The sequence below is a fragment of the Anomaloglossus baeobatrachus genome, chromosome 1, assembly GCF_048569485.1.
Source record: "Anomaloglossus baeobatrachus isolate aAnoBae1 chromosome 1, aAnoBae1.hap1, whole genome shotgun sequence".
NCBI lineage: Eukaryota > Metazoa > Chordata > Amphibia > Anura > Aromobatidae > Anomaloglossus > Anomaloglossus baeobatrachus.
In genome coordinates, this window is record NC_134353.1 from 113174089 (window position 1) to 113200999 (window position 26911).

General features: G+C 43.3%; 1 protein-coding gene across 2 annotated transcripts in view; it reads right to left on the reverse strand.

The window, feature by feature from the left end:
• Window positions 1-2022: 2022 nt before the first annotated feature.
• The window catches only part of LOC142306674 (toll-like receptor 6), a 64302-nt gene continuing 39413 nt past the window's right edge, over window positions 2023-26911 (reverse strand). Inside the window, exons 1-2 of one of the 2 annotated variants that reach the window (XM_075346961.1) lie at window positions 23088-23175; window positions 2023-4778 (exon numbers count right to left, since the gene is read on the reverse strand). In XM_075346961.1, the coding sequence (XP_075203076.1) occupies window positions 2354-4738 (2385 nt within the window). In that variant the 5' untranslated portion in view covers window positions 4739-4778; window positions 23088-23175 and the 3' untranslated portion in view covers window positions 2023-2353. Of the gene's footprint in view, window positions 4779-23087; window positions 23176-26911 lie in introns of those variants that run through there. The other variant, XM_075346960.1, reaches the window with a different exon arrangement.

Genomic DNA, 26911 nt, shown 5'->3' on the forward strand with positions numbered 1-26911 from the left:
CGATGTGTGCTCCCACAGGAACGAGGAACAATATCATATCTCCTATTGGTGCGACATTATGGAAATGTCCGACACTACACAGATCACCGATTTACGATGCTTTTGCGATCCTTTATCGGTGCATCTAGGCTATACACATTGCAACGTCGTTACTGGTGCCGGATGTGCGTCACTTTCGATTTGACACCGACGATATCACAGTAGCGATGTCGCAACGTGCAAAGTACCCCATAGAGTTGTTTTAGGTACAGATGCTGATTATCATATATTAAGAGATTCTTGTCATCCCGTTCTTTATACTTCCAGTCACTACTATACTAATTCAACTAGAACCAGTGCAGTAGTACTTTACTTTCTATATTTCAGTGTCATTTTTTAAGAAGACCACACCCAGGGCTCTTATATGATGACCAGCACCTGCTATAGCTGTGGATTTGGTGTTAGTGTATATGATTTTCTTTAACAAAAAATATAAAATTATTTCAAATTATGGTAAATGCTGTAAAGAACAAAAAAAAATCTAGATGCCAGAACTGCAGTTATTTTTGGCCGCACCTCCCCCCAAAAAATGCAAGAAAAATTATATGTCATAAAATGTTACTTAAGAATATGATACACTGCCACAGAAAAAAAGGCCCTCATAAAGCTCCATCAATGGTAATATAAAAATGTAAAGGTTTAAGAAAATGCTGACAAAAGTAAAAAAAAATAATTTACAAAGCATTTTTTTATCCACTATTTCAACCACTAGGTAGCAGTCACGATGTGACTGTAGGAAAGTGAGGGACAGGGGATACTAGGCTATCCCTCACACTAGAGATCCCTAGGCTATCCCTAACTTTAGGGATACCCCTAATGGTAGAGATGCCTAAGTCTCGTGCCTAGCTAAGCTCCTGACTAGAGCTAATTTGATTCCCCCTCCCACCAGGGAAGGGAGGGGCAGGAGTGAGATGGATACACAGATTTAGACAGAAAGGGTAAAACCAAAACTGTGACATACTGCAAACACAGGAATAAACAATGAGAGACTCAGGAGAAAAAGAAGAGAAGGAAGGTAGCAACAAAAAGACAACAGAGGTTAACTCCACAACCGCACACAGCAACAGTACTACAACCACCAGTTAGGCTTTGTGTTGATGCTGAGTTTTTGTTGCAGATAAAACGTCACCTTGTGGCAGAAATACGCAGTTTTTTGTGTGTTTTTGTGCTATGCGTTTTTTTACTGAAATCATTGAACTGGAAAGGCTAAAAATCGTAGGGAAAAAAACACCAACAATTGACATGCTGCTTCTTTTTTCCACACCCAAAATTGCAAAGAAAGAAGAAGCAACGTGTGCAAAGCACTTCAGAATTGTCATTGACTTTGCTGGTATAAGGATATACATTCAGGTTTGGGCAACAAACTGCACTAAAACTGCACCAAAAAACACATAAACACAGCCTGTGCACAAAGCTTAAGTCTGGATCACAACACCTCAAGAGACCAGCTAAGATAAACTATAGCTGGCATAGTACGAAGGATTTAGCCAACATACATAGGAGGGGAGCAGATGCGATTGGCTTTCCCACAACATGTGATCAAGGAGACTCTATGCAGACCAGCAGGGATTAACTCTTGCTAGGCTGCCTATAAAGTACCGATCTGTTGGTCGACACCTGCGCTGATTACAGACATCAGAGAAGTTATCAGGTGGAGGTCAGAATCTGTAGTCTGAACAGATCCTGACGACGCCATGACAGAGAGAAATGTTTGCAAAAAGCTACGTGTGATAGCGCGTTAGAGCACAATACAGTGAAAATAAAAAATTGGAAAAGCGGAGCAAGCAGATTACTTATTACTGATGCAATACACATTTTGTTACATTACATCATTGTTCATGTTTTAGAACTGGTACATAAACAATCACATAGCGCATATGGATCCCCTGCTATGAGTATAAATATATGAAAACGTGAATCTGTGAGGGATTTCTGATATGAGGTCAAATAATTATCAATAAATAAATTGCTTGAATCATGGCATTTATCACACACTTTTATTGTAGTATAGTATGGATGGACCGCAGGAAATTCACCATTGATATCACAATTTAGTGAAACTAAATAAAAACTGCGTCAACTACCTTGTACTATTAATGATTGAATGGAAACCACCTAATATCTGCTGACAGCAAAGAAAAAATTGTCTAATAGCATGTAGAATTATAGTCTGTATTAGGTTGCTTGCCCAAAGTGCACAGTCTGAAGAGACAACTCAAGATGCTAAACCCTTATTCTTTAGGAACAGTGCCACCCTTCTCCATAGGCCGAGCCTGGTATTGCAGCTCAGTACCATTTAAATGAATCCACCTCCTTAGGTACTTACACTTGGGATCGAAACAGAGGTTTCATGTTCTATTTCGGACAGATTGATGCTGATAGCAGCCCTTAAGTTGGCCCAGAATAGAGCATGCTTACTTTTCTCTTGTGGCCATTCCAGATAGGTTCTTTGTTTCATGAGGGCCTTTAATTTAAAATATCGTGAAGGAATAAGGTACTGCGGGATCGGTTCCAGTAGGATCAGGATAAGGTTGTCTGTGTTCTCGGAATAAAGCTTGTGTTGAGCAAAATACAATTCGTAATGACACCATTCGCTCTGAACAAAGTGTGGGGACAACACAAAGACTGACTTGTAGCTATTATCAATGCAGGTGATGATGTTTTCCACTATGCTTTTTCCAGGAGTAAAGTTTCTCTCGTGCTGACAAATACGTAGATCACTCATGCTCTGAACGCTGGGCAACAAAACACTCTTCACCCAAGATGCATCATTTTCACTATAGGAGATAAAAGCGTGGAAGGAAAAGTCTTTCTTGAGCTCCTGGTACCCTTTCTTAGATCTCCTAGTCCTCTGCTTTGTTCTTAACAATTGCCAGATCATTTTACAAAACCAAGGTACATCAAAATACTTACACAAAGCAAACATTAGAAAAATGCCAATGATTATCGGTACAATGATAACTGGAACCATTATGAAGACATTACAGTACATCTCAGGCAGGTAGAAATCGCTCAACCTCACCCCTTTTAAGTCATCAGGTCTTTCGCAAACATAGGCATCTGGCCAACCAATAAATTTACCTGGGGACTTTCTTCTCTCATTTAGGAATTTTTTTAACTCACAGAAACAATGAAACGGGTTGTTACCAATGTTGATTTGTTTCACTCCAGAGCAGTTTTGGAGAGACTCAGTAGAAGGATAGGGGAACTGGTTGTACTCAACATTCATTGTCATAAGACGGGGGAATAATGTGCAATCTGGCAGATCGGAGAGTCTGTTATATCCAAGATCAAGGTGTTCTAAATTTATCAAATGAGTTTTTTTCAAGTGTACATTTGATATATCATTCTTGTACAAATTAACCATGGTGACATTTTTTGGTAAGCAGCGAAATACAGAGTTGGGCAACGAGCAAGACGCCATATTTAACTTTCTTATGCTTGGTGACCAATAACAGTCTTCATCACTGTAATCAAGAGGATTGTTACGAACGTCCACATAGTATAAGGATGACATACTCTCCGTCATGAGGCTCACTTTAGACAGCTTTTGTAACTTGTTTCCGGCCAGTTTTAACGTTTTTAACTTAGTCAACGTCAAACAGTTCTGAAAAATATCATCTGTGACTGCGTTATCGGAAAAGTCAATGTACTCAAAGGTGCTGAGCTTCGAAGGACATGTCATGAAAAGTAAGTTGGAATGTTTGATCGTAAGATTCTTGATGTTCATTTCGGAAAAAAGACCGTATAGAGAGCCCTGATTGAAGATAAACAGTTCAATTGCAACACCTTCAATTAAAAGTTCCTTCATAGAAGTGTTCACATAGTCAAACGGAATGTGGAAAATCAACCCCTGAATTGTGAGACTATGCAAGTGTAAGCTCTCCAGAGATGAATGCCAGATTTTCTGAAGAATCCCGACTAACTTAATCCATGGTGTGCCAAGGTTCCTTAAGGTTAAATGTGAAACGCGAGAATTATTGATTATTGACGAAATATATTCATCGGGAACTCTTCCTTCCACCCATTTACCGAAATTGTCTAGTTCCAAAATTTTTGAAGTGTTGACTGCATCAAAAAGTACGTTGAAAAGGTCTTTTTGATCTGAAAGTGAAGAAAGATATAAGAGGTTTGTATTCAAAACCAGTAGACTAGAATTTTCATATTTATCTAATCCCTTCAAGTCAAGGAACACTTGCTGCAAATGTAGGTGAGAAATTGATTCCAAGTCAAATTTTAATATATTCGCTGCTCCGAGACCTAAATATTCCAGTTGCTGAAGATTTGTGAAGCCTGTACAAACCGACAACGTAGAAAAATTATTGGAAGAAACGTCCAGATGACAAAGGCGAACTGGGAAAGTGTTGGATATGTTTTCAAGTCGGTTGTTGGATAAATCCAAATATTCCAGATTAAGGTTTGCATCAAAAATATTGGAGTCCATCTCAGTAATTTGGTTATAAGATACAACGAGGACTCGGAGATCCAACAAGTAGCTGAAGTCTTTTGCCTCCAGTGTTGGGATGTCATTGTGTGATAGATCCAGTACAGTAGTATTGGCGGGCACATCGGTTGGCACACTGCTCAGTGACTTGTACGAGTAGTTATACACCACATCATTACTCCGAATCACCGGATAATTATCACATAAGGCTGGCATGAAGAGAGCAGCCAGGGTGACAATGGAGGCCATATCCATAGTGCTGCAGGGATTTTCTACCTTGAGTCTGGGTTTCACTCTGTAAATTATATAAATATAACTAGTCAGAAGATACAGAGAAAAAAAAACAACAACGAATTTTGTAGGTTTTCTCAAAAAGCTTTGATAATGTTTTAAAGAGTAACTAAACATTCATTATCATTTTTAATAATTTTGTACAGCATGGAAAGTTAGGAAACTGTACAAATTACTTTATTAAGGAGGTTTTCTTTATTTCTCATAAAAAAATTTTCATGTAAGTGGCCTCCAAACCCTTGATTTTCCGCAGTCTGTTTGGCTACCTTCAGCTGCATTGATAAAGGAATATACTCATATGGAGTGCAGATGATGGCAGTGACAGGGTCAGCAGCACCTGTCTATTCCTCATCTGAGAGTTCTGCTGAACAGAACAATCCCCAGAGTTAAGCTGGAGTCATACTTGAGTGTGACTCGCACAAGGATCGCATCACACTGCCCGGACCGGCCGGCTACTTTCCTGACAGGAGCGGGTCAGCTGAATAGAAATACATGCAGTTGACCTGCTCATGTCAGAAGAGTTAGCGGCAGTTTGATGCAAGTCAGACAGTCAAGTGTGACTCTAGCCTAGGGAGACAATGGTGAGGAGCTAAAACTTTCACTGCAATCATCTATACTCCTAATTAGTACATACTGGTATTAATGCAGATAAGGACACTGTGGAAAAAGAGGGATTTGGAAGCCACTAAAATACATTTTTTTTTTTTACAGAAATGAAGACAAATCCTCTAACAGACTGATTTGTATTGTTTCATAACGTTCCACACTGGTAAAAATTATCACAACAAAAGCTTAGTTACTCTTTAAAGATGATTTGTAGGTTGCCATAAATTATTTTGCCTTGTGTAAACGCTGATATTTTCTGAAATCTGGCAATATTTTTTTTATTGTTCCTTAGATATAGTCTCCTTTACAAGTGTCCAAATAGTGGGTAACAGTGACCTTACAACACTGGCAAAAAGCCAGGCTAAAAAGCCATAAATGAACTCCACTAAACTGAAATACACATGCCTTTCCCCAGAGATGTCACTTACTGAGCTGCTTGCTGTAGTTTTGATAAAATCAATGTTTTCTCTGCTGCAGATCTAGCAGGTCTCTGACCTCAAAATAATTCCGCCTTGTATAACCATTGTATAACACCACTGGTTGGCAGCTTTCTGTGTACACTGTGCATAGGCAGAAAGCTGCCAATCTTTGGTGGGGGCGGGGTTACATAGAGGTCCTGAATACAGAGGACTACGTGGCAGCAAGTTTACTAATCCTCTAGTGATAATACTGTGATTTTATAAAATCTACAGCAAGCAGCCCAGTAAGTGACATCATTGGAATCAGGGGCTCTCTATATATTATACTGATACTGGTGACAAATTCCTTTTAAAGAGGCCCAGCCACCAAAATTTTCATATATAAACTAAAGCCAGTGCTATACTGGCACTATCATGCTGATTCTATACATACCTTTAGTTGTGATATCGGATGTATAGTTTCTGAAATACAGGCAAGTAAAGTTTGTGAAACGCACTGTTATTTGATGATAGAGGCAACTGAATATCTAATAGGTGGGTCGGGTTTTGCTAGTTATTCCCACCTCTGTCTGCCTGCCTGTCCTTCCTCCCCTGTCTCTGTTATTACAGGGGGAGGAAGGAGGGAGAAAGCATAGGCAGCAGACAGGGACGAGAATAACTATACATATAACCCACATATTAGATATTCCGTATTCACTGAATACAGATTTTACCTGGGAATTGTAATTTTGATAATGACTGATTAAGGTCAGAGAAAGAAGCTAATTTGTCTGATAAAATATTACAAAGTTGTTAATTTTCATGTGTATTATTGATTTATGAATTAAAAATTAAAACAACATTTCCACTTTAAGCTGCAGATTTCTGTCTTCAACAACCACTTAGTGCAAATCTTGACCAAGAAACAGATCGATACTGAATAATCACTTATTATACTGTTTATTTTATATTGAACTTGAGCTGGAAAAACAAGCACTGTCCGATCCCATGGGTGAAACAGGTTATGCTGGAAGGTTTACTGATAATAAACCGCTTACATAAATCTGCAGCCTCAATACAGGAAGGTGCAACTGAAAGTAAATGTGCTAAAGGGATCCCATGTTATAGATGAGGTGCGGCACCAGCGAGTTCTATGCTCGTAGGGCATTCCACCTAATAAAAGACACAAATGTAAAGATATTCATACACAAGTCACTATATGATGGTCCATACTCACTGCGGTCTGATACAGCCATGATCACAGCAAGGCTGACGGCTGGTGCTGTGCAGCTCGGCTCTGGCAGAACAGGAAGCAGAGGCACTGGTGTACACAGCACTGAGCACTTGTATACAAAGCACTGTGCGATGCACGCTGCTCTTGTCCTCTGACATCATTGGCCACTGCCTATTCAGTGTAACTGAAAGTTTCACTATTTCTAAGAAACTATTTAACGCCTTCAGGACGAAGACAGTTTTGTACTTCATGCCCAGGCCATTTTTTGCAATTCTAGACAAAAAGACTGACTGCACTCACCAAGCTGAGATGGGAACAGGTGCATAACTGAACATGACATAAAATACAAAAAAAGACAGTTTGCACTCTGATAACACTGGGGAACAATTTGAAAAAAAAATGTCTGTTGAGTTAGGTTTTTGAGCTGATTTATACTAAAATTGGCATGCTGATTCCAAAAATGTAGTCAGTTTTTTTCTTTCACGTCAAGTTTTTCCTCCTCAACTTACCTGCCATAGAAGCACAATTGCACTGATTTCTGTAATAAGACTTGTTATCTGAGTACAATTCGACTCATATAGAGCTACGTGGCAACTTGTAATAGTAGTCACAACTGAGACAGTGTGGTGAGAGGTGTGTGCAGCTCCCAAAACGTCATAATTATCAATATCTTTACACAAAAAATGTATCATAGTAGGAATAAATAGGATTTGTGATAGCTTTTCTCTTTACATTGGGCGCTTAGTTGTAATTTATATATCTTTTATGATTTTTTTCTTTGTTAGTTTTCAAAGCTTGTAACTTTCGATCTCAGTGTTTTATTTACTTATGTACATATTTCCTTTGTGTCAGATCATGTCTGCTCCTTCTTCCTCTCGTCGTAAAAGCCTAAACAACCCTGACTCCTTCTGCTATATTTGTGGTGTTTTCACCATTCCAGTTCAAAGGGCAAACATCAGTGCATTTGTCAAACAAGCATATTTTGCATATTTTAAAGTAAAACTCGGTGATCAAGATAAGCCATGGGCCCCTCACATAGTGTGCAAGCAGTGTGTCGAGAGTTTACGGATGTGGACCAAAGGAACACGTGAAAAGTTGGCATTTGGTATCCCCATGGTGTGGAGAGAGCAAAAAAGTCATTCCACAGACTGTTTCTTCTGTTTAGTGAAAACATCAGGATTTAACAGGAAAAATAAAAGTAAAATAGAATATCCAAATCTACCGTCAGCAATCAGACCAATGCCTTATTCAGCGGAAATTCCAGTGCCAGTTTTCGAACAGCTACCATCTCTAGAAGTTCTGAGTGATGTTGACGAACACAGTGACAGCAATGATGCAGAATTTGAAATTCACAAGGATTCAGTTCGTAAGGGATTTGATCAGCACGAGTTAAATGATTTAGCACGTGAATTGGGCTTATCAAAAAAAGCTTCAGAATTACTAGCATCAAGGCTGAATGAGAACAGTTACTTGAACAAGGAGCGAAGGTATCATACTTTCGTACTAGAGAAAGTACATTTTTGCAGTACTTTCGGTGTGGCAGCGGTTTTGTGTTTTGCCATAATATTCCTGGTTTACTACAAGAATTAGGGCTTTCAATGTACAATCCAAATGAATGGCGACTGTTTATGGATAGCTCAAAGCGGAGTCTTAAGTGTGTCCTTCTACACAATGGCAATTTATTTGGTGCAGTCCCTATTGGGCATTCTGTCTCTCTTCGTGAAGAACATGGAGATGTAAAGAGAGTTATTGAGTTATTGAAATATAACACACACAATTGGATCATCTGTGTTGACCTTAAAATGGTTTGCTTCCTTCTTGGTCAGCAACGTGGGTACTAGTATCCCTGCTTTCTCTGTATGTGGGATAGCAGAGCTCGAGAAAAGCATTGGGTTGAGTCGAATTGGCCTCCAAGATCTGGTCTTAAACCTGGAGATCCTAACATTCTACATCAGCCACTTGTTGACAGGAAGAATATACTATTCCCACCTCTGCACATAAAACTAGGTCTCATGAAGCAATTTGTAAAAGCATTGCCAACTGACAGCGACTGTTTTAAGTACATCATGTTGGCACTTTCTGGACTGTCCATTGAAAAAAATCAAGGCTGGTGTGTTTGATGGTCCACAAATTCGACAGCTCATCAAAGATGAACATTTCACCGGGACTACAGTTAGGTCCAGAAATATTTGGACAGTGACACAATTTTCGCGAGTTGGGCTCTGCATGCCACTACATTGGATTTGAAATGAAACCTCTACAACAGAATTCAAGTGCAGATTGTAACGTTTAATTTGAAGGTTTGAACAAAAATATCTGATAGAAATTGTAGGAATTGTACACATTTCTTTACAAACACTCCACATTTTAGGAGGTCAAAAGTAATTGGACAAATAAACCAAACCCAAACAAAATATTTTTATTTTCAATATTTTGTTGCGAATCCTTTAGAGGCAATCACTGCCTTAAGTCTGGAACCCATGGACATCACCAAACACTGGGTTTCCTCCTTCTTAATGCTTTGCCAGGCCTTTACAGCCGCAGCCTTCAGGTCTTGCTTGTTTGTGGGTCTTTCCGTCTTAAGTCTGGATTTGAGCAAGTGAAATGCATGCTCAATTGGGTTAAGATCTGGTGATTGACTTGGCCATTGCAGAATGTTCCACTTTTTTGCACTCATGAACTCCTGGGTAGCTTTGGCTGTATGCTTGGGGTCATTGTCCATCTGTACTATGAAGCGCCGTCCGATCAACTTTGCGGCATTTGGCTGAATCTGGGCTGAAAGTATATCCCGGTACACTTCAGAATTCATCCGGCTACTCTTGTCTGCGGTTATGTCATCAATAAACACAAGTGACCCAGTGCCATTGAAAGCCATGCATGCCCATGCCATCACGTTGCCTCCACCATGTTTTACAGAGGATGTGGTGTGCCTTGGATCATGTGCCGTTCCCTTTCTTCTCCAAACTTTTTTCTTCCCATCATTCTGGTACAGGTCGATCTTGGTCTCATCTGTCCATAGAATACTTTTCCAGAACTGAGCTGGCTTCATGAGGTGTTTTTCAGCAAATTTAACTCTGGCCTGTCTATTTTTGGAATTGATGAATGGTTTGCATCTAGATGTGAACCCTTTGTATATACTTTCATGGAGTCTTCTCTTTACTGTTGACTTAGAGACAGATACACCTACTTCACTGAGAGTGTTCTGGACTTCAGTTGATGTTGTGAACGGGTTCTTCTTCACCAAAGAAAGTATGCGGCGATCATCCACCACTGTTGTCATCCGTGGATGCCCAGGCCTTTTTGAGTTCCCAAGCTCACCAGTCAATTCCTTTTTTCTCAGAATGTACCCGACTGTTGATTTTGCTACTCCAAGCATGTCTGCTATCTCTCTGATGGATTTTTTCTTTTTTTTCAGCCTCAGGATGTTCTGCTTCACCTCAATTGAGAGTTCCTTAGACCGCATGTTGTCTGGTCACAGCAACAGCTTCCAAATGCAAAACCACACACCTGTAATCAACCCCAGACCTTTTAACTACTTCATTGATTACAGTTTAACGAGGGAGACGCCTTCAGAGTTAATTGCAGCCCTTAGAGTCCCTTGTCCAATTACTTTTGGTCCCTTGAAAAAGAGGAGGCTATGCATTACAGAGCTATGATTCCTAAACCCTTTCTCCGATTTGGATGTGAAAACTCTCATATTGCAGCTGGGAGTGTGCACGTTCAGCCCATATTATATATATAATTGTATTTCTGAACATGTTTTTGTAAACAGCTAAAATAACAAAACTTGTGTCACTGTCCAAATATTTCTGGACCTAACTGTATGTCAGATCTTGAGAAGAATGCTTGGTTAATGGTTATCATTCAAAGACGTCGTCAAGAACTTTCTTGGAAATACACGTGCAAGTAATTACAAAGAAATTGTTCAGAAACTATTGGAGAGCTACAAAGCGCTTGGTTGCAACATGAGTATTAAACTACATTTTCTGCATTGCCATCTTGCCAACTTTCCGGAAAATCTTGGTGCTGTTAGCGATGAGCAACGATGAGTGAACGATATCACCAAGATTTGAAGGTTATGGAAGACCGTTACCAGGGTAGATGGGATGTACATATGATGGCTGACAATTGCTGGAGCATCAAACATGATTGTCCTCAAGTTAAACACTCCAGAAAAAGCTATAAATGTACATTTTTACCTTAAATACTTGCATATTATATATATATATATATATATATATATATATATCCCTTGTAAAAAAGATGATAGTGTTAAATAACATATTTGTCATGCCTATTTCTTATATATTTCATTTTTTGTTCATATTTGTACTATTTAAAAAAAAAAAACACTTTTTAGGTACAGTAGTTTACATATTTTTGAGAAGACAAAAATCCTATAGTTCAAAAACTTGACGTGATAGAGAAAAACTGAGATCATTTCTGGATTCAACATCCAAAAATTAATTAAGAACAATTGTCTGACCTAACTCCTAAAAAATTGCATTCCTCAGTATGGAAACCATGAATGTGTGAACATGGACCTGCATTACTGCTAAGGAAAATCTAAGAAAAATTATATATTTAGCATATAGAAATGGCCATTTGTATATCGGCCCAGTTGCCACGTCATGGCATATCTCGTAACTGGGTACCTACACTATACTAACACCTCTCTCTGGGTTAAAAACTTCCTGTGTATGGGCGAGTAAGAACCTGCTATACAGGTTACGAGATATGCCGTGAAGTGGCAACTGGGCAGATATACAAATGGCCATTTATATATGCTAAATATCTCATTTTTCTTAGATTTTCCTTAGCAGTAATGCAGGTCCATGTTCACACATTCATGGTTTCCATACTTTAGCATTATCAGAGTGCAAACTGTCTTTTTTTGTATTTTTTGCAATTCTGACCAGTGCCACTTTCACAGGTTAAAACTCTGGAACGCTTCAACGAATCCCAGTGATTCTGGCATTGTTTTTTCGTGACATATTGTACTTCATGATAGCGGTAAATTTAGGACAATAGTTTTGGCTTTTATTTGTGAAAAAATAATATAAAATTTTGCAATTTTCAAACTTTTCATTTTTATACCCTTAAACCAGAGCGTTATGTCGCACAAAATAGTTAATAAATAACATTTCCCACTTATCTACTTTACATCTGCGCAATTTGTGAAACAAAATTTTTGGGGGTTAGGAAGTTAAAAGGGTTCAAAGTTCATCAGCAATTTCCCATTTTTTTCAACAAAATTTGCAATATCGTTTTTTTAGGGACCCCATCACATTTTAAGTGACTTTGAGTGGCCTAGGTGACAGAAAATACCCCAAAGTGACCCGATTCTAAAAAATGAACACCTCAATGTACTCAAAACCACATTCATGAAGTTTATTAACCATTCAGGTGCTCCAAAGGAATTAAAGCAATGTGAAATGAAAAAAAAAATAAATTAAAATTATAATTTTACCTAAAAATGTTGCTCTAGCCCAAATTTATTCACTTTTAGAAAAAAATAACACAACAAAATGGAACCCAAAATTTGTTACCCAGTTTCTTCTGAGGTCGGTGATACCCCACATGTGGTCAGAAACCTCTGTTTGGAAAAATGGGATGGTCTAGAACAGAAGGAGCAATATTTGAATTTTGGAAAGCAAATTTGGCTGAAATAGATTGCGGGCACCATGTCGCATTTGTAGGGCCCGTGAGGTACCTAAACAGCAGAAACCTCCCACAAGTGACACTATTTTGGAAACTATATATAAGGATAAGGCTGCACATCAAACTTAGATAATGGTATAATGCCTCAAGCATATGGAAAAATATTGGAATATACAATGAAAAATGCTACTTGCTAATTTGAACATGTGAATAATGAATTGCATACCTGCCATGAATATAAGGAAAAAGGAGATATTTAGCAATCGCATTGATCAATGTAACTGAGCCCCAAGACCTCGTCAAGGTATATCTCTATATTGGGGTCCCTAGCTCTGTGACCCTAACTGTGTGTCATCTCATTGCAATTAAAAACTGCTGTGGGTGGAGAGGAATAACTAAGGACTTTCTTATATAGGAGATGGAAAAAACATGGCCGAAAGGGGCGGAGCTGTGTTCACATTCAGAAAAAAAACTACATATAACTGAATAGGATAACTGAAGTGAGCACTAATATATATATATTATGAGTGCAAGCCAAAAAATACATACTATATATAAGGATAAGGCTGCACATCAAACTTAGGTAATGGTATAATGCCTCAAGCATTTGGAAAAATATTGGAATATACAATGAAAAATGCTACTTGCTAATTTGAACATGTGAATAATGAATTGCATACCTGCCATGAATATAAGGAAAAAGGAGATATTTAGCAATCGCATTGATCAATGTAACTGAGCCCCAAGACCTCGTCAAGGTATATCTCTATATTGGGGTCCCTAGCTCTGTGACCCTAACTGTGTGTCATCTCATTGCAATTAAAAACTGCTGTGGGTGGAGAGGAATAACTAAGGACTTTCTTATATAGGAGATGGAAAAAACATGGCCGAAAGGGGCGGAGCTGTGTTCACATTCAGAAAAAAAACTACATATAACTGAATAGGATAACTGAAGTGAGCACTAATATATATATATTATGAGTGCAAGCCAAAAAATACATACTATATATAAGGATAAGGCTGCACATCAAACTTAGGTAATGGTATAATGCCTCAAGCATTTGGAAAAATATTGGAATATACAATGAAAAATGCTACTTGCTAATTTGAACATGTGAATAATGAATTGCATACCTGCCATGAATATAAGGAAAAAGGAGATATTTAGCAATCGCATTGATCAATGTAACTGAGCTAGGGACCCCAATATAGAGATATACCTTGACGAGGTCTTGGGGCTCAGTTACATTGATCAATGTGATTGCTAAATATCTCCTTTTTCCTTATATTCATGGCAGGTATGCAATTCATTATTCACATGTTTTAATTAGCAAGTAGCATTTTTCATTGTATATTCCAATATTTTTCCATATGCTTGAGGCATTATACCATTATCTAAGTTTGATGTGCAGCCTTATCCTTATATATAGTATGTATTTTTTGGCTTGCACTCATAATATATATATATTAGTGCTCACTTCAGTTATCTTATTCAGTTATATGTAGTTTTTTTCTGAATGTGAACACAGCTCGGCCCCTTTCGGCCATGTTTTTTCCATCTCCTATATAAGAAAGTCCTTAGTTACCCCTCTCCACCCACAGCAGTTTTTAATTGCAATGAGATGACACACAGTTAGGGTCACAGAGCTAGGGACCCCAATATAGAGATATACCTTGACGAGGTCTTGGGGCTCAGTAACATTGATCAATGCGATTGCTAAATATCTCCTTTTTCCTTATATTCATGGCAGGTATGCAATTCATTATTCACATGTTCAAATTAGCAAGTAGCATTTTTCATTGTATATTCCAATATTTTTCCATATGCTTGAGGCATTATACCATTATCTAAGTTTGATGTGCAGCCTTATCCTTATATATAGTATGTATTTTTTGGCTTGCACTCATAATATATATATATTAGTGCTCACTTCAGTTATCCTATTCAGTTATTTTGGAAACTAGACCCTTCAAGGAATTTATCTAGATGTTTGGTGAGAACTTTGAACCCGCGGGGGCTTCACAGACATTTATAAAGTTGAGCTGTGAAAATACAAAAAAATACATTTTTAACACAAAATTGTTACTTCAATCAGCTTTTTTTTCACAAGGGTAACAGTAAAAAATGCACCAAAAAATTAATTATGCAATTTCTCCTTAGTACACTGATACCTCATATATGGTGGAAATCAACTGTTTGGACCCACGGCAGTGCTCCGAAGGGAAGGCGCGCCATTTGACTGCAAAATTGGTTGGAATCATTAGCGTATGCCATGTCGCATTTGGAGAGCCCCTAAGGTGCCTAAACAGTGGAACTCCCTCACAAGTGACCCCATTCTAGAAACTAGACACCTCAAGGATTTTATTCAGGGTATAGTGAGCATTTTGAATCCACAGGTACTTCACGGAATTTGATAACCTTAGGTTGCCATATTGAAAATGTTCAATTTTTTTTCACAAAATGTTGCTTTAGCACTAAATTTCTCACTTTCACAAGAGACAAAACCAAAAAGTGGACCTCACACTTTGTTATCCAATTTCTTATGAGCGCAGGGATGTGGTCAACAATCTGTTTGGACAAACGGTAGGGACTTGGAATGGAGGGAGAACAATTTGAAATTTGGAAAAATTGAAATAAATTGCAGGCACCATGTCGCATTTGCAGGGCCCCTAGGGTACCTATACAGCAAAAACCACCTCAAGTGACCCCATTTTGGAAACTAGACCCCTGAAGGATTTTCTTCAGTAAAATAGTAAGCATTTTGAATCCACATGCACGTCCCAAAAATGTTGCTGTAGCATCAAATTTCTCACTTTCAGGCTATGTGCCCACAATCCGGCGACACTGCATCTAGTACACAGTGCCAGCCCTCCTGCAGAGATTTGACTGTTGACAGGAGAGTGCAGCTGCCCATGCCCACGATCCAGGTTCGGGTTGCTGCGGACTTTAGCTCAATTCTCCTCGCAGAGAACACTCTTGTCTACACAGAATAAATTGAAATACTGTGGCTCAGGAAGAGACGCTGCAGGTCAGTTTATGCTGCGGAGAAAAGAAGCACAGTGGGCACAGGATTTCTAAAAATCCTTCCAATGCGCTTGTACTGTACAACGCAGAGTTATGGATGCATCAAAAACACTCTGCATTCAAGACGCTGCAAACCCAAATCGCGGGCACATAGCCTAAAAAGCTAGAATGGATGGATGGATGTCAAACACATATATAATGTCCCACCCCCCTGCATATTCTAAGCTGGCAGCCTTTAGTGACTTTCATATGGCAGTAAAGGATGCTTAGCCTTGTATTTAGCCAAAAAATAAATAAATAATAAAAATGACGTGGGTTCCCCTCCTTGTTTGGTAGCCAGCTAGGGTAAAGCAGACGGCTGCAGCGTGCAGACCACAGCTGGCAGCTTCCCCTTGGCTGGTAATCCAAAACGGAGGGCACCCAACGCTGTTTTTTTAAATTATTTATAAATAAATATCCCTTCCAAATTGGATTACCAGCCAAGGTGAAGCTGACAGATGGGGTCTGGTATTCCCAGGGTGGGAAGAGCCATGGTTGTTTGTTTCCCAGCCTAAAAATAGCAGGCTGGAGCTGCCCAAGAAGTGGCGCATCCATTAGATACGCTAATCCTGGTGCTTTGCCCCAGCTCATCCCGTTGCCCTGGTGTGGTAGCAAACGGGGTAATATATGGGGTTGATACCAGCTGTGTAATTTTACCTGGCATCAAGCCCTGAGGTTAGTGATGTCACGGTGTCTATCAGATACCCGACATCACAACCCAGTCAGTAATAAAAAAAAATAGACGAGAAAAAAAAAATTATTTGAAAAAGCACTCTCCAACACATTCCCTCTTTGACCAATTTATTGAAAAGAAAAAAAAAATCCGGTCTGATGCCATCCATTTTAGAGGTCCCACGACGATTCTGGACCTTCCAGAATATGGGAGTACACTCAATGAATGCTTCCCCCATTTTCTGGGAGTGCAGACCCTCCATATGAGAAGTGTGGCTGCAGTGACCTGAGAATACTGCACTCACACTGCCCGGCTCCAACGGAGGGCAGGGTGACCTGCAGTAACATCATTTCATAATATGGGGAGCACGCTCAGGGAATGGATCCCCCATTTTCTGGTAGTGAAGACCCTTCATGTGAGGACGGTGGGTGCACCCACTCTCCCCGGGTCCACAGCACAGCAGTGTGAGTGCAGCAAGTTCAGTGTCACTGAATGCAGGAAGCAGGGTGCATGCAGCCAACATCTTTTGAAAAGGAGGAGAAGGGATCGCGGGGGATCGCAGCTGCTCAAGGTACGGGGACACCGGGGGAGTTCTAGGGGGTGACCTACCTACACAGGAGTTTTCGGTTTCATCTGTCATGGCACATGCAACAGAAATCAGAGGAAGAGGATGAATGCGGCAGGCGCGCTGGTTGTGCGCGCCGACATCTTGGATTATCGAGAGGGGGTGCGGGTCTGGGGGGTACTTTGGCAATACACCGAGGGACCAGGGGAGGAGATTTATCTCCCATCTGACATGTTTGATCATGCCGGGGGGAGATAAACCATTTTTTACCAGTGCCGCCATTTACTATCACGTCATCATGGTTACAAGGTGTGTACCGGTGATCACATGGCCGGGGCCTGGAAAAGACGGCCGGAATCGTGATCTCCAGGGTCTCAGCTACCCCCGGTAGCTGAAATCCCAGAGATTTTCTGATGCTGGGGGGCGCTATTTACTTTTTTCTGACCGCCATTTTAAAACGGCAGATTGAAATAAGTACCCTCTTCTACCGCCGTTTTAATCCTTGCGGCCGTCGTAAAGAGTTTAATTCAATGATAGAATTGTATCACGTATTGGAACCATGCGACTGCTACAGAAGGTCAAAGAAAGGTTTTAATATGCTACTTAGAGGGAATAACATCTGTAGGGAAGTTACACTGTTGCAGATTTTGGAAAAATAATATTGATCAAAAAATGTTGCAGCAATAAAAAAATAAAAGGGATGATGAGGAGGTTTTGTGTTACAAGAATGCGGTAGAATGACCAAAATTTACTATGTAAGTTTGAATGTATGTAGATATCCTTTATCATCAAATAAAGTTTGTTATAAAGAAAAAAAATGCAAATATTGGGTAAAAAAAATTTTTTTAGCAGCCAGGGCGCGTGACTCGGAAGTAACAGTCTCTTGTTGTTTTGTTTTTCAGGATCAGAGGCCGTTGATTGGCTGCAGGAAGTGGAAGCCTGGAAATTGGTGGGAGATGGAGTAGCAGAGGTAATGGCAGGTAGCAAGATTTTTTATTATTATTTTATTAATTTTTATGTTTTTTTGTAGTGTTCAACCCCCACTGAGAGCAAACAGCCTTTTAAAGGGAATCTGTCAACAGGTTTTTGCCACCTAATCTGAGAGCAGCATAATGTAGGGGCAGGGATCCTTATTTCAGTGATGTGATACTTTCTGGGCTGCTTAGTCTAGTTTTGATAAAATCACTGACTAATTAGCAGGAGATTATCATTAGAGGACTACTTGGCGTGCTGTCAGGTAGTCCAGCATATTCATTTGTTCTGTATAACTGCTAGCTCTTCAGCGGAAAAAACATTGATTTTATCAAAATGATAGCAAATAGCTCAGTAAGTGACACATCGCTGGAATCAGGGTCTTTGTCTCTACAGTATGCTGCTCTCAGATGGGGGGAGAAAAAACCTGGTGACAGATTCCCTTTAGGGTTATTCCCAAATTAACTTACTGACCAGTCAAATCCCCAGTGATCCAGAGAATGGGTCTCTGGAATTTGGGAACCTGCATAGCCACATCTTGAATGAACCAAAAGTGCGCATGCTCAAGCTCCACTCTACTCATTGTCTATGATGGGACTGCTAGATAAAGACGATCGCTGGGAGTCCATCTGGTCACTGACATAGATATCTTATGTTCCATGCTAATGTCTGCTTGTATGCAGTACCCCCCCCCCCTGGTCCGTGCAATCCTCGCACAACTCTCCATAGATTGCCTGCACATAATCAAAAGTCCAAGGAACCAGCCAGTCTCTTCCAAAGGATTTCTTTACTGGTTATAGCATACAAAGGATAAGGCATTTCTCAAGCCAAATAGAAATGCACACCTCTTTTTGCATTTGGACTGAGAAAGAAAGAAAGGCCTGTGTGGCCGGCCGAAACGTCAAGAGGCTTTAATCCTTTTTATTAATTATTATTATTATTATTATTTATTTACAGAGCACCATTGATTCCATGGTGCTGCACATGACAAGGGGGTTACATACAGAATACATATACAAGTTACAGTAGAAAGACTGGTACAGAGGGAAGAGGACCATGCCCTTGCGAGCTTACACGCTATAGGATTCTGGGGAGGAGACAATAGGCTTTGCCAATTAACCAATAAAGAAATCCATTAAAAGGGAATGCGTGTTGCCTTGGGCTCTTGATTATATTATATATATATATATATATATATATATATATATATGGTACGGAAAGTATTCAGACCCCTTTAAATATTTTACTCTTTGTTTTATTACAGCCATTTGGTAAATTCAAGAAAGTTAAATTTTTTTTCACACTTATGTATACTCTAAACCCCATCTTGACAGAAAAAAACAAAGATATGTAGAAATGTTTGCAAATGTATTAAACAAGAACTGAAATATCATATGGTCATAAGTATTCAGACCCTTTGCTCAGACACTCATATTTAAGTCACATGCTGTCCATTTCCTTGTGATCCTCGAGATGGTTCTACTCCTTCATTGGAGTCAAGCTGTGTTTAATTAAACTGATAGGACTTGATTTAGAAAGGCACACACCTGTCTATATAAGACCTCACAGTTCACAGTGCATGTCACACCAAATGAGAATCATGAGGTCAAAGGAACTGCCCAAGGAGCTCAGAGACAGAATTGTGGCAAGGCAAAGATCTGGCCAAGGTTACAAAATAATTTCTGCAGTACTCAAGCTTGCTAAGAGCACAGTAGCCTCCATAATCCTTAAAGGGAAGAAGTTTGGGACCACCAGAACTCTTCCTAAACCTGGCCAACCAGCCAAACTCAGCAATCGTTGGAGAAAAGCCTTAGTGACAGAGGTAAAGAAGAACCCCAAGATCACTGTGGCTGAGCTCCAGAGATGCAGTAGGGAGATGGAAAAAAGTTCCACAAAGTCAACTATCACTGCAGCCCTCCACCAGTCGGGCCTTAATGGCAGAGTGGCCTGACAGAAGCCTCTCCTTAGTGGAAGACACATGAAAGCCCGCATAGAATTTGTAAAAAAACACATGAAGGACTCCAAGACTATGAGAAATGAGATTCTCTGGTCTGATGAGACGAAGATAGAACATTTTTGGTGATAATTCTAAGTGGTATGTGTGGAGAAAACTAGGCACTGCTTATCACCTGCGCAATACAATCCCAACAGTGAAACATGGTGGTGGCAGCATCATGCTATGGGGGTGTTTTTCAGCTGCAGGGACAGGACGACTGGTTGCAATTGAAGGAAAGATGAATGCGGCCAAGTACAGAGATATCCTGGAAGAAAACCTCTCCAGAGTGCTGTGGAGCTCAGACTTAACCGAAGGTTCCAACAAGACAATGACCCTAAGCACACAGCTAAAATAACAAAGGAGTGGCTTCAGAACAACTTTGTGACCAATTCTTGACTGGCCCAAGAATTTAGTCCTGATCAGAAAGCAATGATTAAGGACTAAATTCTTCCGAAACGCGTCTGTTTTGTGACACTATGGCTGCCTGATATTTTTTTGTACTACCATTCCTGTGAATTTTAAAATTTTACAAATAAAGGATTTGAATTTTTAGAAGATCAGTTGCTGTAAATCCTTCTATCTCATCGTTCCCAAGAAAATTCATGGCTGTACTAGCTCAAAATGTGCTTCTACTCAATACTGAGCAGAGGGTCTGAATACTTATGACCATGTGATATTTCAGTTTTTCTTGTTTAATAAATTTGCAAAAATTTCTACATTTCTGTTTTTTTCTGTCAAGATGGGGGCAGAGTGTACATTAATTAGAAAAAAAAAATCACCTTTTTTGAATGAACGAAATGGCTGCAATGAAACAAAGAGTGAAAAATGTAAAGGGGTCTGGATACTTTCTCTACCCACTGTATATACACACACACATGTACACAAATGTGGTCAAAATTGTTGGTACCCCTCACTTAATGAAAGAAAAACCCACAATGGTCACAGAAATAACTTGAATCTGACAAAAGTAATAAATTAAAAATCTATGAAAATGAACAAATGAAAGTCAGACATTGCTACTTTTCTACTTCCACAGAATTAAAAAAAAAATAAATTAATACAATCATGAAATCAGCCTGGACAGAGATGATGGTCCCTTAACTTAATATTTGGTTGCACAACCTTTTGAGGCAATCACTGCAATCAAACGATTCCTGTAACTGTCAAGGAGACTTCTGCTCCTCTCGACAGGTATTTTGGCCACTCCTCAAGAGCAAACTGCTCCAGTTGTCTCATGTTTGAAAGTTGCCTTTTTTGCCCGTCGGCATGTTTCAGCTCTTTCCAAAGATGTGCTGCAGGCGGGGGCCAGACCGCAGCTAATGGGAGCCGCTCGAGGCCGCTCAGTTCCGGAGCTTTGCTGTGGCTTGAGTGGGGACCGGACCCGGACTCGAGCAGCGGACCGCCACCCACAAGTGAAAAGGGGTTATTTACAAGGGAGGTTGTCTGTGACGCCACCCGTGGGTTGCGGTGATGGATGGTGACACTGCCGCTGCCTAGATATGGGGGCGCCCGGGGCTGGTGAAGCAGGGCAGCAAGGTGGGATCCCCTCCATGGTCAGGGGAGTTGTAGTTCCGGGGCCCAGTGTCTCTGTGCAGGTTATGGCGATGGCTGGGGCTTGCGCGCCCGGATGGACCGGGGAATGTTGGGTTACTCGCGAGTAGATCGATCATATGTTTCCTTTGGTAGACCGGGGTGCTGGTGGCCGGCCGCCGCGGCCGGTTAATCTCTGGTCCCCCACCCGGGCTGATGGTCGCCGTCTTCTCCTCTGAACTGATTGTGGTTGTGTTTTAGACTTCCCGGTATGGAACACGGGAGTCCGCTCCCGGCTTTCTGTGTGCCTAAGGAGCCGTGCCCGCTGACACTGATCCGTGGGATCTATGGGCCCTGGCTGCTCTATCCCTCTCTGTGGGTGGTTGTCTGCTTTTGGGACTTTGGTTGGGACATGACCTATATATAATCCTGCCCTCAATCGGTTGATTAGCTAGGCCATTGGTTCCGGTCCTGGCTTCAGGGTCTAAGTACCCCCTCTGTGCACGGTTTCCGGTCGGATCTCTGGTGTAGGTACCGGCGGGCTACAACCCTGTCCCGGTCCACCTCGGTTCTGCCGAGCCATCTTCCCGTCTCCTGCTAACAGAGACCACCGTCTGCCACCTAGCCAAGGTACCAGGGCTCCGACCCTGGCACCGTTCAACTTGAACCTTTCCTCCGCTGGAGCTACACCTAGCTCCAGCCCACACTCCTCTCAACTTGAACTACCAACTTAATCTGCTTGTTCTCCCGCCCCAGGCTGTCTAGATGTGCCGCCCCCGTGCCAGCAGCCGGCGCTGCTCGGGTCCAAGCCTTCAGGGGGGTGGCTCGAGGCTCTCCGGACCCAGGGGGCGAATAAATGGGGGGGACGTAGATGTACGGGCTAGGCCGTAACAAGTTTGTGACGCCACCCACGGTGTGTGGTGAAGTGGGACACCACCGCTGCTGCACCTTTTTGTGTTCAATGGACTTCCCCGGTATGAAACTTGGGAGTCCGCTCCCGGCTGGATGTGGCCTAAAGAGCCGTGCCCACAGACGCTGGCCCGTGGGATCTCTGGGCCTTAGCGGTGACCGCTTATCCCTATTCGGTGGGCTGTTGTCTTCTATGAGGGACTTTGGGTGGGACAGGACCTCTAGTCCTGGCCTCAATCAGTTAATTAACCAGTTCCAGCAGATTCTGGCGCTGGCTTCAGGGTCCGAGTACCCCCCTTTGTGCACGGATTCCGGTCGGGTCCCCGGTGTAGGTACCGGCGGGCTACAACCCTGTCCCGGTCCACCTCGGTTCTGCCGAGCTGTCTTCCCGTCTCCTGCTGACGGAGACCACCGTCTGCCTCCTAGCCAGTGGCACAGGGCTCCTACCCTGGTACTGTTCAACATGACCTTCACTGCTGGAGCTACACCTAGCTCCAGCCCACACTCCTCTCCAAACTGAACCACAAACTAAACTGTCTGTTTTCCCGCTCTGGGCTGTCTAGACTCCTGGGTGGGCGTGTTCCAACCACCTGGTTACGCCCACTGGTGTGTCTATCTGTCTCTAGGGGGGGTGACTAGGGTTTCTGGTCAGCTGTGTGTTTCCTAGTAAGGGAAGGTGTTATGCAGGGGCCTAACTGTGATTACCTGGTTTTGCTAGGGCATCACACTCCCCCTTGGTTAAACATAGACCGTCCGCGGGCTGTCCGACCACCACCGGTTTTATTTTTGTTAACTGCAAAAGATAAAAGGTTTAAAACAGTTTACAAGTATACTAACATATTTACACTTCAAGAATATTTTTGTTTTTCTTCCCTTACGGGAGGCATGTAACTTGAACATTAACGTTGCACATGTACAACCGGGACGGGACGGACCGGGCCTCCTCACTTCACCCACCCAAAACAACCTGCCCCCTGGTGCCACAGCTAAGCAATGGTGCGCACCCCTTTCCCAAGTCCAGGGTAGGTCCAGGTGTTGCCCAAACGGGCCAGGTAAAAAGTTCTTTACCCGGCAGTCCTTTCAAGGGCCCCACGTCCAGGGGACCCCTGACCCGGAGGTTGGTCATCAGTTTTTCTGGTGACCGGGCCTCGGCTGACTCCACCACAGGCCCATCCTTCAATCAGCCTCTCCAGAGACTGCGGCTTGGTGAGAAGGTCGGTCAGGGACTATTTACAAGGCCCAAAAGTTTATGGGTTGACCTGCAAGTTCACGGCCGTTGTCTTTATTAACTTATAAAACTGAACGGAAATGGGACATAGATGGTCCCAATGGGGACTTTAACTTGTGGGTAGCCGGGAACCACTACCACTGCTGCATGGGGCCGTATGGCTCCCTTTGCCCCGGGGATCAGCATTCCAGGGCCAACTGCAACGCATCCCGGAGCTTTGAACTTCCATCGGGAACGGAGGTGGTATAGCAGGTGATGCCGCTGCTCCAGGGAGCGGTGCCGCTCCCTGGAGCAGCGGCATCACCTGCTATACCACCTCCGTTCCCAATGGAAGTTCAAAGCTCTGGGATGCGTTGCAGTTGGCCCTGGAATGCTCCGACCCTGGCACCGTTCAACTTGAACCTTTCCTCCGCTGGAGCTACACCTAACTCCAGCCCACACTCCTCTCAACTTGAACTACCAACTTAATCTGCTTGTTCTCCCGCCCCAGGCTGTCTAGATGTGCCGCCCCCGTGCCAGCAGCCGGCGCTGCTCGGGTCCAAGCCTTCAGGGGGTGGCTCGAGGCTTTCTGGACCCAGGGGTCTCGCGGACACGCCGAATAAATGGGGGGGACGTAGATGTACGGGCTAGGCCGTAACAAGTTTGTGATGCCACCCACGGTGTGTGGTGAAGTGGGACACCACCGCTGCTGTTATGGGGCACCCGGGGGAGATGTTGTGCAGCAAGTTGTTAACCCCCCCGTGGGCAAGGATGGTGGCCCCGGGACCCGGTGACTCGGTGCAGGGGATAGCGACCGCAGGAGGTGCTGGAGTACTCACGATAAGTAACACACACAAGTCTCTGGTAAACCAAGATGGTGGTGGCTGGTGCCGCGGCCGGTTGCGTTCGAGGTCCCCCACCTGGCTGGTGGTCTCTATCCTGTTCCTGCACCTTTTTGTGTTCAATGGACTTCCCCGGTATGAAACTTGGGAGTCCGCTCCCGGCTGGATGTGGCCTAAGGAGCCGTGCCCGCAGACGCTGGCCCGTGGGATCTCTGGGCCTTAGCGGTGACCGCTTATCCCTATTCGGTGGGCTGTTGTCTTCTATGAGGGACTTTGGGTGGGACAGGACCTCTAGTCCTGGCCTCAATTAGGTAATTAACCAGTTCCAGTAGATTCTGGCGCTGGCTTCAGGGTCCGAGTACCCCCCTTTGTGCACGGTTTCCAGTCGGGTCCCCGGTGTAGGTACCGGCGGGCTACAACCCTGTCCCGGTCCACCTCGGTTCTGCCAAGCTGTCTTCCCGTCTCCTGCTGACGGAGACCACCGTCTGCCTCCTAGCCAGTGGCACAGGGCTCCTACCCTGGTACTGTTCAACATGAACTTCACTGCTGGAGCTACACCTAACTCCAGCCCACACTCCTCTCCAAACTGAACCATAAACTAAACTGTCTGTTTTCCCGCTCTGGGCTGTCTAGACTCCTGGGTGGGCGTGTTCCAACCTCCTGGTTACGCCCACTGGTGTGTCTATCTGTCTCTAGGGGGGGTGACTAGGGTTTCTGGTCGGCTGTGTGTTTCCTAGTAAGGTAAGGTGTTATGCAGGGGCCTAACTGTGATTACCTGGTTTTGCCAGGGCGTCACACTCCCCCTTGGTTAAACACAGACCGTCCGCGGGCTGTCCGACCACCACCGGTTTAATTTTTGTTAACTGCAAAAGATAAAAGGTTTAAAACAGTTTACAAGTATACTAACATATTTACACTTCAAGAATATTTTTGTTTTTCTTCCCTTACGGGAGGCATGTAACTTGAACATTAACGTTGCACATGTACAACCGGGACGGGACGGACCGGGCCTCCTCACTTCACCCACCCAAAACAACCTGCCCCCTGGTGCCACAGCTAAGCAATGGTGCGCACTCCTTTCCCAAGTCCAGGGTAGGTCCGGGTGTTGCCCAAACGGGCCAGGTATAAAGTTCTTTACCCGGCAGTCCTTTCAAGGGCCCCACGTCCAGGGGACCCCTGACCCAGAGGTTGGTCATCAGGTTTTCTGGTGACCGGGCCTCGGCCGACTCCACCGCAGGCCCATCCTTCAATCAGCCTCTCCAGAGACTGCGGATTGGTGAGAAGGTCGGTCAGGGACTATTTACAAGGCCCAAAAGTTTATGGGTTGACCTGCAAGTTCACGGCCGTTGTCTTTATTAACTTATAAAACTGAACGGAAACGGGACATAGATGGTCCCAATGGGGACTTTAACTTGTGGGTAGCCGGGAACCACTACCACTGTTGCATAGGGCCGTATGGCTCCCTTTGCCCCGGGGAATCAGCATTCCAGGGCCAACTGCAACGCATCCCGGAGCTTTGAACTTCCATCGGGAACGGAGGTGGTATAGCAGGTGATGCCGCTGCTCCAGGGAGCGGCGCCGGCCGGAACTCTCTCATCACGTAGGAAATGGGCTCCGGCTCCCAGTAGGCCAACGATGTCTCCTCGGTCTGGGTACCTTTCTCCCGACGCGACACGGTGTGTGGTGAAGTGGGACACCATGGCTGCTGTTATGGGGCACCCGGGGGAGATGTTTTTGCAGCAAGTTGTTAACCCCCCCGTGGGCAGGGATGGTGGCCCTGGGACCTGGTGGCTCGGTGCAGGGGATGACGACTGCAGGAGGTGCTGGAGTACTCACGATTAGTAACACACACAAGTCTCTGGTAAACCAAGATGGTGGTGGCTGGTGCCATGGCCGGTTGTGTTCGGGGTCCCCCACCAGGCTGGTGGTCTCTATCCTGTTCCTGCACCTTTTCGTGTTCAATGGACTTCCCCGGTATGAAACTCGGGAGTCCGCTCCCAGCTGGATGTGGCCTAAGGAGCCGTGCCCGCAGACGCTGGCCGTGGGATCTCTGGGCCTTGACGGTGACCGCTTATCCATATTCGGTGGGCTGTTGTCTTCTATGACGGACTTTGGGTGGAACAGGACCTCTAGTCCTGGCCTCAATTGGTTAATTAACCAGTTCCAGTAGATTCTGGCGCTGGCTTCAGGGTCCGAGTACCCCCTTTGTGCACGGTTTCCGGTCGGGTCCCCGGTGTAGGTACCGGCGGGCTACAACCCTGTCCCGGTCCACCTCGGTTCTGCCGAGCCATCTTCCTGTCTCCTACTGATGGAGACCACCGTGTGCCTTCTAGCCAGTGGCACCAGGACTCCTACACTGGTACCGTTCGCTCCAGCAGTGAAGATCAAATTGAACGGTCTGTTTTCCCGCCCTGGGCTGTCTAGACTCCTGGGTGGGCGTGTTCCAACCACCTGGTCACGTCCACATGTGTGTCTATCTG